Source organism: Poromitra crassiceps (assembly GCF_964638095.1).
Source record: "Poromitra crassiceps genome assembly, chromosome: 3".
Classification (NCBI taxonomy): Eukaryota; Metazoa; Chordata; class Actinopteri; order Beryciformes; family Melamphaidae; genus Poromitra; species Poromitra crassiceps.
In genome coordinates this window covers 52219371-52232864 of record NC_139625.1, presented here as the reverse complement: position 1 = coordinate 52232864, position 13494 = coordinate 52219371, and the positions used below count along the sequence as shown (strand labels likewise).

The following is a 13494-nucleotide window of genomic DNA, read 5'->3' as shown; positions in this document are numbered from 1 at the left end:
GACATTTAAAAGCATCACAACAAAACTTTAAAAAAAGAGTATAAAATGTGCAATAAGCAACAGGCGCAGCAGTTGCAGAAAGAGCTAAAACTTATAGAGGACTCATTGGGTTTGCATAGTAGCTGTCAGCAGTTAAAAGCGACGGTAAACATAAAAGTCTTTAGTCTATTTTTAAAAGTAAGTAAGGTTGGGGCAGATCTGAGGTCTTCAGGCAATTTGTTCCAGCTAGCAGAAGCATAGTGGGTAAATGCAGCCTTCCCGTGATTTGATTTGATCCTAGGGACAGTTAATAAGCTGGACCCTGTTGATCTAAGAGTTCTAGACGGTTCGTAGCGTGGGAGCAATTCAGCTATGTATTTTGGGCCTAGGCCATTAAGTGATTTATAGACTAATAACAGTATTTTAAAATCTATTCTCTGACACTTATTTAGGGGTGTAGGAAAGCCTCTGTGTATTTAGTTCACCACAAGGTGGCAGTATTAAGACCAGATTAGACAGGCATTATGCAGGACTAATAAGCAAAGGCTGGGGCCCATACCCTGTGATGAGAACATCAGGGAAAGGGGGGGGGAATTGAAAAAAAAATCCTTCATTATAGCTCATACCAGGGGTTCCCAAACTTTTCCATGGCAAGGCCCCCCAAATAGCATTAGCCTTTCATCCATACAACCTCAGAATATAATATTTCCTTACTTGTAGCCTATTAATGTAATAACATAATAATTACGCTTGTATCTCAAATCTTTTCTCATGACTTCATATTCAATGTTTCTTCATATTCAATATTTCATTATAAATATTGTTACAGACTATTTACCCACACCAGGGGGAAATGACAATGAATGTGATGACGTTTTGACTGGCAGGCAATTAGACACATGGGCATGGAAAATATGATTTTTATGTGGAAGGAAAGGATTCAATTAGACTTTTTAATACTACACTATATATATATATATATATATATATATATATATATATATATATATATATATATATATATATATATATATATATATATATATATATATATATATATATATATATATATATATGAAGCAGTTGTTTCGCCCCGCCATATATATATATATAGAAAGAAAGAAACTTTGTACAAGATCATAAATTCATCATCCCAATAATGTTGTTAAAAATGAATCAGCAGAGCAGCTCCAGGCTAAGACGTCACAGGTCACATACATAGCACTGATTCTCTTGTTTTTAGCTTTGGGACAATTACTGTCTTAGCAGCTTTAGGCCATAACAATAACTAGTTCATTTTTAAACAGATTATAATTATTAGAAACATCTGTTTGTTAATACAATGAAAGTATATGCCTTATCGTGGGAAATACGTTGAATAAAGGATTAAACCTTTTTGTACTGTTTCCGAATGCCTAGAGCCAAATATGGGAAGATGCACAGACAGAAAAAAGTCATTGAATATCTCTGAATGAAATGCAGCCCACATCTAAGGTTCAAAAAGTCTCTTATTATCTGAAGCATGTATTCGGGTCTCAACCTGAGTACCGGTATGTAAGCTCATCCACAGGGCCAGGATCAGATATCCACACACACACACACACACATGCACGCATGCACGCACGCACACGCACACACACACACACACACACACACACACACACACACACACACACACACACACACACACACACACACACACACACACACACACACACACACACACACACACACACACAGACACACACACACACACACACACACACACACACACACACACACACAGACACACACACACACACACACACACACACACACACACACAAAGGAACTCTAACTAAAAGTATAATAAAAACTTGTATGACCCTCAAACCTCTGGCATACAGTTGTGCAACATTGCCACATCCAAGCGGATTAATTTTACTTTAAAATCTCTGTTTGGATTGATCACATGCCTCCTGCAGTTGGTTGGCCCAGTGGCTTTTTAGAGAAATGTCATAGTGTATGCAGGTGTGTGTGTGCAAATGGAGAGAAAAGGGAGAATTCAGTATCAAGTAGCCGATATGTTTTCCTCCACTGGGTGCTGCGGCCCTGAACAATAGCCAGTGCTGTTTGCTCTGCCTACCTGGGGCTTGAGTCTCCAGTGAATCGGAGCAAGACCCACCTAGGGATCCATTCTGCAGGAACACAGCCCAGCACAGAGAGACTTTGTCTGCAGCTTTTTTAATTAAAGACCCCGGGTCCACGCTCCGTGCCAGGTGACCTGAACCGCCCGAGCCTACATGCGTCTAGCATCTCTCCTGCTCTCCGCCGGGGATAAGTCTCAGCGGATAATTGGAGGAGAAATGCTATACTGCTATGAGGAGATGGAGGAAGGATTATCTACGGTGGACTTGGAGCCCACTTAAGATACTTAAGATCAGGGGATGCAGGCAGAATAATGTAATGTTTTCTTCTTTGTACATTCAGCCTCCTTGCCTCATTGTCCCACCTTTTCACCTCTCGCTCACTCTCACTCCCCCCCTTCTCTCTCTCTCTCTCTCTCTCTCTCCAGGTTATAAGAGGGGGATGAGGTCACCCCCCCCCCCCCCTTCTCTCTCTCTCTCTCTCTCTCCAGGTTATAAGAGGGGGATGAGGTGGGTCAGTGATTTTTTTCCACCCACCCACTGATCTCCACCTGTTCCTCCTCTCTGGTGTATAGAGGGATTGTCCTAAGGAGGTTCCCCATCAGAGCCGACATGGAGCGTCAAGAGAGAAGACTACCTGTGGCTCTCCTCCTCGTTTTTGTTGTTGGTGTCTCCACTCAGAGACCAGGTATGTCTGGAATCAATCTAAGATGATGTAGATTACAAAGGTGATAACTAGACCTATGATCAACTTGAGTTAAGTGTATCTTTATCCATCACAAAACTCATAGTCATTTGCATCCTCAAGGTGTTTAGAGATATCCCTGTCTCATGCCTTTTGAGATGTTTTTATGTTTGAAGTTGTCTGCTCCTCTACATTTTGTGTGTGTGTGTGTGTGTGTGTGTGTGTGTGTGTGTGTGTGTGTGTGTGTGTGTGTGTGTGTGTGTGTGTGTGTGTGTGTGTGTGTGTGTGTGTGTGTGTGTGTGTGTGTGTGTGTGTGTGTGTGTGTGTGTGTGTGTGTGTGTGTGTGTGTGTGTGTGTCAGTGTCCTGGTGTGTGGTCTCTGATGCTGAGGAGCAGAAATGTTTGGATCTGTCTGGGAACTCCACGGCTCGGAATATCCGGGGAACGCTGCTGTGCGTCCGTGGCCTGAGCGCCAGGGACTGCATCGACAAAATCAAGGTACATGAAGGAATGGGGTTGGGCAAGTTTTGTAGTTTTAAATTTAATCCATTACAAAATACTCATCAATATATATGATTGCAATCTATATTTACATGATTATTCAATCTCTGTCATATAATATGATTATTTTCACTTTCTTTTACATTTCTAAACTTCCAAAATCCAAAGGAATTAAAAACCTTCTTGGGGGCAAATTTGGTCCTGGACTGGAATTTGAAAAATATTAATATCATCTACTTTTATTATCATCTCATTCACCAGCATTCATACTTATTTATGGATTCATACTGGATAATGATTTTGTTATGCACCATCTGATAATGTATTCCCCCTTTGGGCATATTAATAACCTAAATTAATAATCCACTTTCTTATTAGCCTACTACTTTTCAAATGTGTCTATAAATTAAATAGCCTACTATTGTTCATTAATTGTAATGAATACTAAGTCCCAACTTTGTGAAAGTACTGAAGGGGTTCAAACGAAACAAGTTTGTATCGTGAATCAGTCAAGTTTGTTTCAGTTTTAAAATACAGCTTTAGAATAAGGTTAGTATTATTTCGTTATAGGTTAACTATTAACTATTACTGATCATAGGTTGTTATTATTAACCTAATAGCCTATTATTAGGTTAGTCAGTTATAAATAACCTAAAATATCATCCCTTAGCCATCTGAAATATAACCATGAATAGGAAATTTCTGCAGATGATGTAGAGATGTATTTTCCTTGTGTTTTTCTCAGAATGGGACAGCAGATGCCGCCTCCATGTTTGCAGATGACATCTACGCTGCCGGCCTGTGCCACGGCCTGGAGCTGTCTGCAGGAGAGTCCTACAACGGAGTGGGTAAGTGGCTTTAGGGTAAGTAGCTTTAGGGTTAGCCCTGCAGCAGTAATGTGAAGCCTTACCAGCTCACTAACTGTAAATTGCTCTGGATGAGGACGTCAGATAAAGGCCTAAATATGTCAAAATGAATGGATCATGCAGCAGTGCTTTAGGCTACAGAAAATAGGGTGAGATTGCTAAATCCATTGGTTGACACTTCATTCATTGTGTCCCGGATCCATTCGTTTTAGACACACACATATTTCTCATTCTTTTCTCCCACTTTCCTCCACTCTGGACAATGTTCCCCTTGTCATTTATTCTCTCTCTCTCTCTCTCTCTCTCTCTCTCTCTCTCTGTTCTCTCTCTCTCTCTCTCTCTGTTCTCTCTCTCCCCCACTCTTGACTCAAACTCTCCCCTAAAGATGGTATTAGCTACTATGTGGTGGCGTTGGCCCGCCGCTCCTCTTCTCCTCTGTCCCTGCTGGAGATGCACTCCAGCAGCTCCTGTCACCCGGGCATCCGCACCACAGTCGGCTGGACCGTTCCTATCGGCTACCTGGTCAACACCTCACAGATCAGCGTGGGCGAGCAGTGCAACTTCCCCAGAGGTGAGCCAGGCACCCAGGGCAGGGAAGAGGGGGGAGAGAAGGGGAGAAAACGGTGTGTCTGTGTGTGTGTGTGTGTGTGTGTGTGTGTGTGTGTGTGTGTGTGTGTGTGTGTGTGTGTGTGTGTGTGTGTGTGTGTGTGTGTGTGAGTATGTGTGTGTGTGTGTGTGTGAGAAGAGGAGAGGAGAGGAGAGGAGAGGAAGAGAGGCGTTGTAATTATATAAACGGTGATCTCTCCTCCATTCTTCCTCTCACTCTGTTCTCTTTTTCTCTCACCAGCGGTCGGGGATTTCTTTGGTTACAGCTGTGTGCCGGGGATCAAGGACCTCAAGCACGACCCCCGAGGCACCAACCCCAAGAACCTGTGTGAAGCCTGCATAGGAGACGAGAATGACAGAAACATCTGTGCCAACAACCACAAGGAGAGGCACTATGGAGAGGCAGGGGCGCTGAGGTACAGACAGAACAGCATGGAAATCACATCACCCTGCTGGTTTCTGGGTCAAATCCCACCAGAACATGTCATGATCTGCTGTGTCTCCCCTACTCTGTGTCCATGTCAGGCTTACTACTGTCTTAGTAAAGAAAACAATACCAACGGAACTGGACTGCCCACTCCAGGGAAAATAATACAGCGATGATAATGCATTGATAACTAATAATCAAATTCCCCCATCCCAGCAACTCGCTAGCAGTACTGTGGTCTTTTCCTGGGGTCCGCACAAAACATAATAACAATAATTACTTATTTTTATAGCAACATTCATGCATAGAATACAACTCTAAGTGCTTTAAATAAAATAATTAGATTAAAACAATTCCAGGCAAAGGCAAATAAATAAATAAATAAATAAATAAATAAATAAATAAATAAATAAATAAATAAATAAATAAATAAATAAATAAATAAATAAACAAACAAATAAATAAATAAATAAATAAATAAATAAATAAATAAATAAATAAATAAATAAATAAATAAACAAACAAACAAATAAACAAATAAGACAGATATAATTTATCTGGTAAAGAAAATGAAATATCACATTACACGGCCGTAATGGACAACAACAGTATGAGACAATGTTTAAATACTCTAAAAGATTTCTTATACAGTTTTCAGACAGACTACAAACAGATAACAGAGAACAAGATGCATTACCAACTAAACAAACATGAATAATGTACAACAGATTTCGACAGGACAGATAGATTACAGGCAGTGAAAAATTAGAGGGAATAACTGCTGCCAGACTAGACACCACATTTAAATAAATCACTCAGATGGGAGAGAGGAGGGCTGCTGTGCACTTTTATGTTTTTTAAGCGCTTTTAAAAGTCGATTTTACTCTTTGCCTGTTTGACATGATGGTAGACCCCCTAGACTATTACATGTTTTCATTACTCTATGCATTGCTGTGCATTGCATTGCTGTAGTGCACCGGCCATTCCAAACCTGTGGGGGGGGGGGTTATCATTATTATGTATGAGAGTGCATTCCTCCATTGTTGAATGATACCATTATTTAATTTTTACTCAATTATTTGTTAATTAGCCTATTGCAGACAGCCCCTCACTTTTAGTTTCTGGTTTATGTGTGGTGCTGATGGACAGCTCCTTTTATCGTTAAAATAAAAAGTGCTCTGAGTGAGAATGCATTATTTTGGCCTCGCCTCCGTTTACGGTCGGATGTGGACTGCGAACAGTTTTGAGATTTTCAAGTGGCCCTTGACTCTGAAAAGGTTGGGAACCACTGCTGTGGTGTTTGGTGTGAGGCTTTTGATGTGTGTCTGGAGATGTCAAGTTGGGAAGAGAGGGGGAACAACAGCTCATCTAAACCAGTGGTTCTCAAACCTTTTCACGTCAAGGACCCCTAAACGGACACAAATTAGACCACGCCATTTGATAAGATTTTGTCCCAGCGTCCCCCATCTGATAAGATAAAGACCCCACTGATCTAATCCTTCGTGGTAGTGGTAGAAAGTAATGCAGCAATTAAGAAACCAATGTACGTAAAAAGCTGGCTGCCTATTAGGGCTGCCTCTGTAAACTGCAACAACAGGCCGCCGGCCAGGGAAGATTAGATTTGAAAATAGAAATTAGACATTTTGACTTGGACCATAAAAAGTTGCTGTCATTCCAATCCATTGCACAGTAAGCATGCACACACATTAGGCTACAACCATTACTACTTTCCATATCAGTGATCTAAAAAGAATACACACACATCAATGTAAAGTTAATAAAAATGTGTGTATAAGAGAGTGACCTACAGTATGTGTGTATTGATGTTTCAATATGTATGTGTATGTACTGTATGTATGTATGTATGTATGTATGTATGTATGTATGTATGTATGTATGTATGTATGTATGTACAGTATGTATACATAAATACATACATACATACATACATATGTGATTTCTTCAATGATTTCTTTCAGGTGTGTGGCTGAGAACCTGGGCGACGTGGCCTTTGTGAAACACACAACAGTGGCTGAGAACTCAGATGGTTAGTGTGTACAACATGCCTTAAGTTATCCAGAGTCTCCTCCTCCATTTGCTAGGCTATAGGCCTACCGGTGCTTATATCATTTCATATGCCACAGTTTGAATCATTAGTAATGAAGCAACTTGATTTTCTAGGGCAGGGGTTCCCAAACCTTTTCATCTTGGGACCTAAAAGGTACATTTCGTGTCTCCCTGGGACTCAAACCCACAAAAAACATACGGATAATAAGTTGCCATGACAACCAGTTGGTGACCCACCCCCCACGGGTCCGCGACCCAAATTGGGTCCCGACCCATAGTATGGGAAACACTGTTCTAGGGCTAAGGCCAGCAGAGAGAGCTGCTAGTCCCTATCAAGAGACAGGATGTCAGTGTTTCATTATGTTTCTCATAAGGGCACTTATGTGGAATCTAGACTGCAGTGAACTGATTATACTGAATTGATGATGTGATGTGATGTGATGTGATGTGATGTGATGTGATGTGATGTTGTGTGTGTGTGTGTGTGTGTGTGTGTGTGTGTGTGTGTGTGTGTGTGTGTGTGTGTGTGTGTGTGTGTGCGTACGTGCGTGCGTGCGTGTGTGTGTGCGCATGCGTGCTTGCATGCATGCGTGTGTGTGTGTGTGTGAGAGAGAGAGAGAGAGAGAGAGAGAGAGAGAGAGAGATGCAGACATCTTGGTCCACACCGACGGAATGCCCTAATTCTCTGTTCACTGCATCTGCTTCTTCGCTTTGGGCAACATCCAAAATTAATGGTGATCATTATCGTGGTCACGCTACGCAGGCTCCTAATGCTGCTACAGCTGAGAATGCTGGCTCCAGGAGCACTGTCTGTCGTTGTTAAACACGCTTTCTCATATGGCCAGAAATGGCCAGAGTCACACCAATTAACGCAGGTGAAGAAAACACAGCAGGTCTGTGCTATTGTCTGGGGATGGTGATAGTAGCTCTAAGTGCTCTCCCTTTCTCCTCTAATCACTTGTTTTGTTTGCTTTGGTTAAACAGGGCTTCCTTTGTCTTTTGTAAATATTAGGTAGACAACCAACATGTTGTTTCCCCAAAAAGATTAAAATGTGAAATTATATTTAATATGTGAACGGCTTCGTTCCTAAATAAGAAATCCAACCATTTGAAGAATGTGACTTTCTGTTAAATGATTGACTGCACAAAATTAAAACAAATGGCAGTACTTCTTAAGGATGGCAGGCATATGGCAGGCATAAACCCTGAAATAAAACTTTCTTCTTTTATTTCCTCTATTCTATTGTTCAGAGCTTCTGAATAATGAACATCAGAGCATGAATCTTTCTGGAATGCATATTAGAGCATTTTGAAATAAAACTCCTATTTTCCTTCATTCATCTTTTCCTTGTACAATCAATTATTCATTTTAATACTTGCTAGTGCCTGCTACCTTGCTCGGGGCTTGTGAATTAAAGGCTGATATATTGTGCTTCGTGTCAGGTAAGAACCAGGAGTCGTGGGCTCTGGACCTGGAGCTGGAGGACCTGAAGCTGCTGTGTCCGGACGGGACGGAGGCCGGCCTGGACGAGCACGAGAGGTGCCACCTGGCCGTGGTCCCCGCTAACGCTGTGGTGGTCCGCATGGACGACAAGTGCAGGGTCTGGAAATACCTGGACCGCTTACAGGTGGGTGTGGGCAGAAACCATACCTGTGTGTGTAGGGCTGGTTATCATTAAAAAAATAGGAGCACCAATACCATTACCCTTGAAGTGATATTGATAACAATATCTTCATTCGATAAATGTTTCTTGTCTCTCTCTTGGCACACTGAACTGCCTACTCCATCACATACACCGCGCTCATCTTCACCACCACAGACTGTATGTGTTGACTTCACCACCACAGACTGTATGTGTTGACTTCACCACCACAGACTGTATGTGTTGACTTCACCACCACAGACTGTATGTGTTGACTTCACCACCACATACTGTCTGGGTTGACTTCACCACAGACTGTATGGGTTGTAGCTGCTGTGGTAGACTTCACCACCATAGACTGTATGGGTTGTAGCTGCTGTGGTAGACTTCACCACCATAGACTGTATGGGTTGTAGCTGCTGTGGTAGACTTCACCACCACATACTGTCTGGGTTGACTTCACCACCACAGACTGTATGTGTTGACTTCACCACCACAGACTGTATGTGTTGACTTCACCACCACAGACTGTATGGGTTGACTTCACCACCACAGACTGTATGGGTTGACTTCACCACCACAGACTGTATGTGTTGACTTCACCACCACAGACTGTCTGGGTTGACTTCACCACCACAGACTGTCTGGGTTGACTTCACCACCACAGACTGTCTGGGTTGACTTCACCACCACAGACTGTCTGGGTTGACTTCACCACATACTGTCTGGGTTGACTTCACCACCACAGACTGTCTGGGTTGACTTCACCACCACAGACTGTATGGGTTGACTTCACCACCACAGACTGTATGGGTTGACTTCACCACCACAGACTGTATGTGTTGACTTCACCACCACAGACTGTATGGGTTGACTTCACCACCACAGACTGTATGTGTTGACTTCACCACCACAGACTGTGGGCCCCTATCTTCCCACTGGCCTTAGGCGCTAAACTGGCGTTAAACACAAAAAAACACGCTTTGTGCCTGCCTCGGGAAGATAGCATCATGTTTTTAGGCCCCGAAATGCGCTTTACGCCGAAGAGGCGTGGTGCAGTGCCAGAATAGGCCAGAATGGGCATTTCGGCCTTAAATACCGGCCTAACGCTATCTTCTCCCCTGGCATTAATTTAGCATTAGCGCTTTTCAAAACCAGGCCTTATTCAGTGCGCCGGGGATATTACTGTGCGTAATTGCGCGCAGCTTTCCTCTGCCATCACTCTCTCTCCCCCTCTCTCTCTCTCTCACTCCCTCTCTCTCGTGCATCAGACAGGCACAATGGCCGATGAAAAAAAAAGTTGTTATACCGTAGTTTTGAGCCTCTGTCATTCAGAGGCTGTTGCATCATCCTACCTGTGCAGTGGGGGAGAAGAAAAGGTAGCGAGAGAAAACGATATGATTCTGCCCAAACTTTCACCAATCTAATCTCATCATGACATCCAGGGATAGGCTATATTTTTCTAGTCGATGCGTTTAGAACATTCTTTTCAGTTTGATCTTGCTATAGTGTAGCGTATTTACATGCTTGCTGTATTTAAACTGCAGTGAGATTGGTTTGAGAAGCATAATAATATGGAATAATATATATGGAGACAGACGGGGATGAAAGAGGGAGGGGGGAGCTCAGAGCAATTTGGTCAGGCTTTTCTGACCGGATTGGATTGCTCCGTGGAATGGAACATGAAAGGGACATTGTGATTCGTTTACTGCACTTCTCCAATGAGCAGATTGTGAATAATTATACGCTTAAAAGGCGTGGTTATAATGCTTAAGACCGCGTGTAGCGCTGACACGAAAATAGGGACAGCGCCGGTCCACGCCCACTAATATGGGCTGCGCCTGGCGCTAAGCGCTAATTTAAGGCCAGTGAGACGATAGGGCCCTGTATGTGTTGACTTCACCACCACAGACTGTCTGGCTTGACTTCACCACCATAGAATGTATGGGTTGACTTCACCAGCACAGACTGTATGGGTTGTGGCTGCTGTAGTAGACTTCACCACCACAGACTGTATGTGTTGACTTCACCACCACAGACTGTATGTGTTGACTTCACCACCACAGACTGTATGGGTTGTGGATGCTGTGGTTGACTTCACCACCACAGACTGTATGTGTTGACTTCACCGACAGAGACTGTATGTGTTGACTTCACCGACAGAGACTGTATGGGTTATGGCTGCTGTGGTAGTGTGCCAATCATGATTGTCTGTGAAAACATCCAAATCGTAGTTTTTGAGTACAGTAGATCTGTGTAGGTAGTGCAGGTAACGTTTGACTGGGGAGTTTCTACTTACTGGGTTATTTCGGTCGATACTGTAAAGGCCCTATATGTGTCCAGACGTGTTATGTTATGGATCTGTGTATGTCAGAAAACACGGGTATTTGCTAAACAGCCATTGTTCTTCCTTACTGACTGTGTGGGAGATGCCAGGACATGCCACACACACGTTTGTACCTTACCCTAACCTAAACCCAATTCTAACCTAACCTTAACCCTTAAAGCCAAGTCTTACCTTCAAACAGCCCGTTGAAGGTGTGTAAAAGTGAGGACCATATCTGCAACACACACACACAATCATATCGGCTTGCACACATGACACACGCCCACATGCACACTACTTACCATAACGCACTCTCTCTCCCTCTCACCCCCCTGTCTTTCTCTCTCTCCCTCCCTCCCTCTCTCTCCCCTGCAGAATGCGTTTGGCAGCAACTCCACTGAGGGTTTCAACATGTTCAGCTCGGTGGGCTACGGCCAGTCAGATGTGCTCTTCAGTGACTCCACCCAGAACCTTCAGAGGATCCTGGGCAGCTACACCTCATGGCTGGGCCCCAGCTACACCACCGCCCTGCAAGCCTTCGAGTGCGAGGGTGAGAGTGACAGGCCGCACATCAGAGCGTTCACCTGGCTGTGTGTGCACGTGTGTGTGGAGACAAAAGCACTCGCCTACCACCGCGGAGACCCGGGCTCAATTCCCAGTAGCGGTACCTCCGGCTTGGTCAGACGTTCCTACAGACACAATTGGCTGTGTCTGGGAAGCCGGTATAGGGTATGAGTCCTGGTCACTGCAGTAGTGCCTCCTCTGGTTGGTCTGGGCACCTGTTCGGGGGAAGGGGAACTGGGGGGAATAGTGTGATCCTTCCAGGCGCTACGTCCTGCCGGTGAAACTCCTCTCTGTCAGGTGACTGTGCATACTGTATATCGGAGGAAGCATGTGCTAGTCTACAACTCTCCCCAGATCGGAGAATTGTGGAGGGGGTGGAGCAATGACTGGGACAGCAGGGGGAATTGGCCAAGTACAATTGGGGAGAAAATGGGAGAAAAAAATCAGTGTGTGGGTGTGTGTGGGGGTTGGGGGGGGGGGTGTGAGTGTACATCCGCTGCAGCTGTTTTCATTATTGTGCTCTCCCTCCAACAGGCTTCTGCTGATGGAACAGGAAGAAGACATCCAGAGCATCAGCGGCCCTCCCCTCCCTCTGTCCTCCTCTCGTCCTGCCTTCCTCCCCTCCCTCTGTCCTCCTCCTCCCCTCCCTCTGTCCTCCTCTCGTCCTGCCTTCCTCCCCTCCCTCTGTCCTCCTCCTCCCCTCCCTCTGTCCTCCTCTCGTCCTGCCTTCCTCCCCTCCCTCTGTCCTCCTCCTCCCCTCCCTCTGTCCTCCTCCTCTCGTCCTGACTTCCTCCCCTCCCTCTGTCCTCCTCCTCCCCTCCCTCTGTCCTCCTCTCGTCCTGCCTTCCTCCCCTCCCTCTGTCCTCCTCCTCCCCTCCCTCTGTCCTCCTCTCGTCCTGCCTTCCTCCCCTCCCTCTGTCCTCCTCTCATCCTGCCTTCCTCCCCTCCCTCTGTCCTCCTCCTCTCGTCCTGACTTCCTCCCCTCCCTCTGTCCTCCTCCTCTCGTCCTGACTTCCTCCCCTCCCTCTGTCCTCCTCCTCTCGTCCTGACTTCCTCCCCTCCCTGTGTCCTCCTCCTCCCCTCCCTCTGTCCTCCTCCTCTCGTCCTGACTTCCTCCCCTCCCTCTGTCCTCCTCTCATCCTGCCTCCCTCCCCTCCCTCTGTCCTCCTCCTCTCGTCCTGCTTTCCTCCCCTCCCTCTGTCCTCCTCCTCCCCTCCCTCTGTCCTCCTCCTCTCGTCCTGACTTCCTCCCCTCCCTCTGTCCTCCTCCTCCCCTCCCTCTGTCCTCCTCTCATCCTGGCTTCCTCCCCTCCCTCTGTCCTCTCATCCTGCCTCCCTCCCCTCCCTCTGTCCTCCTCCTCCCCTCCCTCTGTCCTCCTCTCATCCTGCCTTCCGTCCAGCCATCTGTCCCTCTCTCATTTCATCCCTCCATCTCTCATGATGTTCCCTTTGCTTTGCTCTGTTGTGTTTCTTTCTCCCCGTTCTCCATCCTTGGCTGTTGGTCTTCTCGTATGCTGGCTGGCAGGGTAGGAAATGACTAAGAGGAGACTAAACCGTTGGCAAAAATGTTGCTGAAAGTTCAGAGAATGTCCCTGAAAGGGTGAGTGTGGGTGTGAAAAAGGGCAGCTAGGAAGTAGAAAATAAGTGCAGTTTACTGTGCGGCAAATTAATGTAACTCTCACGTCGTTGACTTTCTTTTTAAGCAA

The 13494-nt window shown here is 45.1% G+C and overlaps 1 protein-coding gene across 1 annotated transcript in view; it reads left to right on the top strand.

Annotated features, from left to right (window-relative positions):
• Positions 1-2717: 2717 nt before the first annotated feature.
• The window catches only part of otomp (otolith matrix protein), a gene marked incomplete at both ends in the record, with an annotated part of 14694 nt that continues 3917 nt past the window's right edge, over positions 2718-13494 (top strand). The window contains 8 exons of the mRNA XM_083633055.1: positions 2718-2793; positions 3151-3287; positions 4036-4138; positions 4542-4727; positions 5004-5178; positions 7169-7236; positions 8700-8884; positions 11601-11775. Coding sequence (XP_083489181.1) covers positions 2718-2793; positions 3151-3287; positions 4036-4138; positions 4542-4727; positions 5004-5178; positions 7169-7236; positions 8700-8884; positions 11601-11775 — 1105 coding nt within the window. The remainder of the gene's footprint in view (positions 2794-3150; positions 3288-4035; positions 4139-4541; positions 4728-5003; positions 5179-7168; positions 7237-8699; positions 8885-11600; positions 11776-13494) is intronic.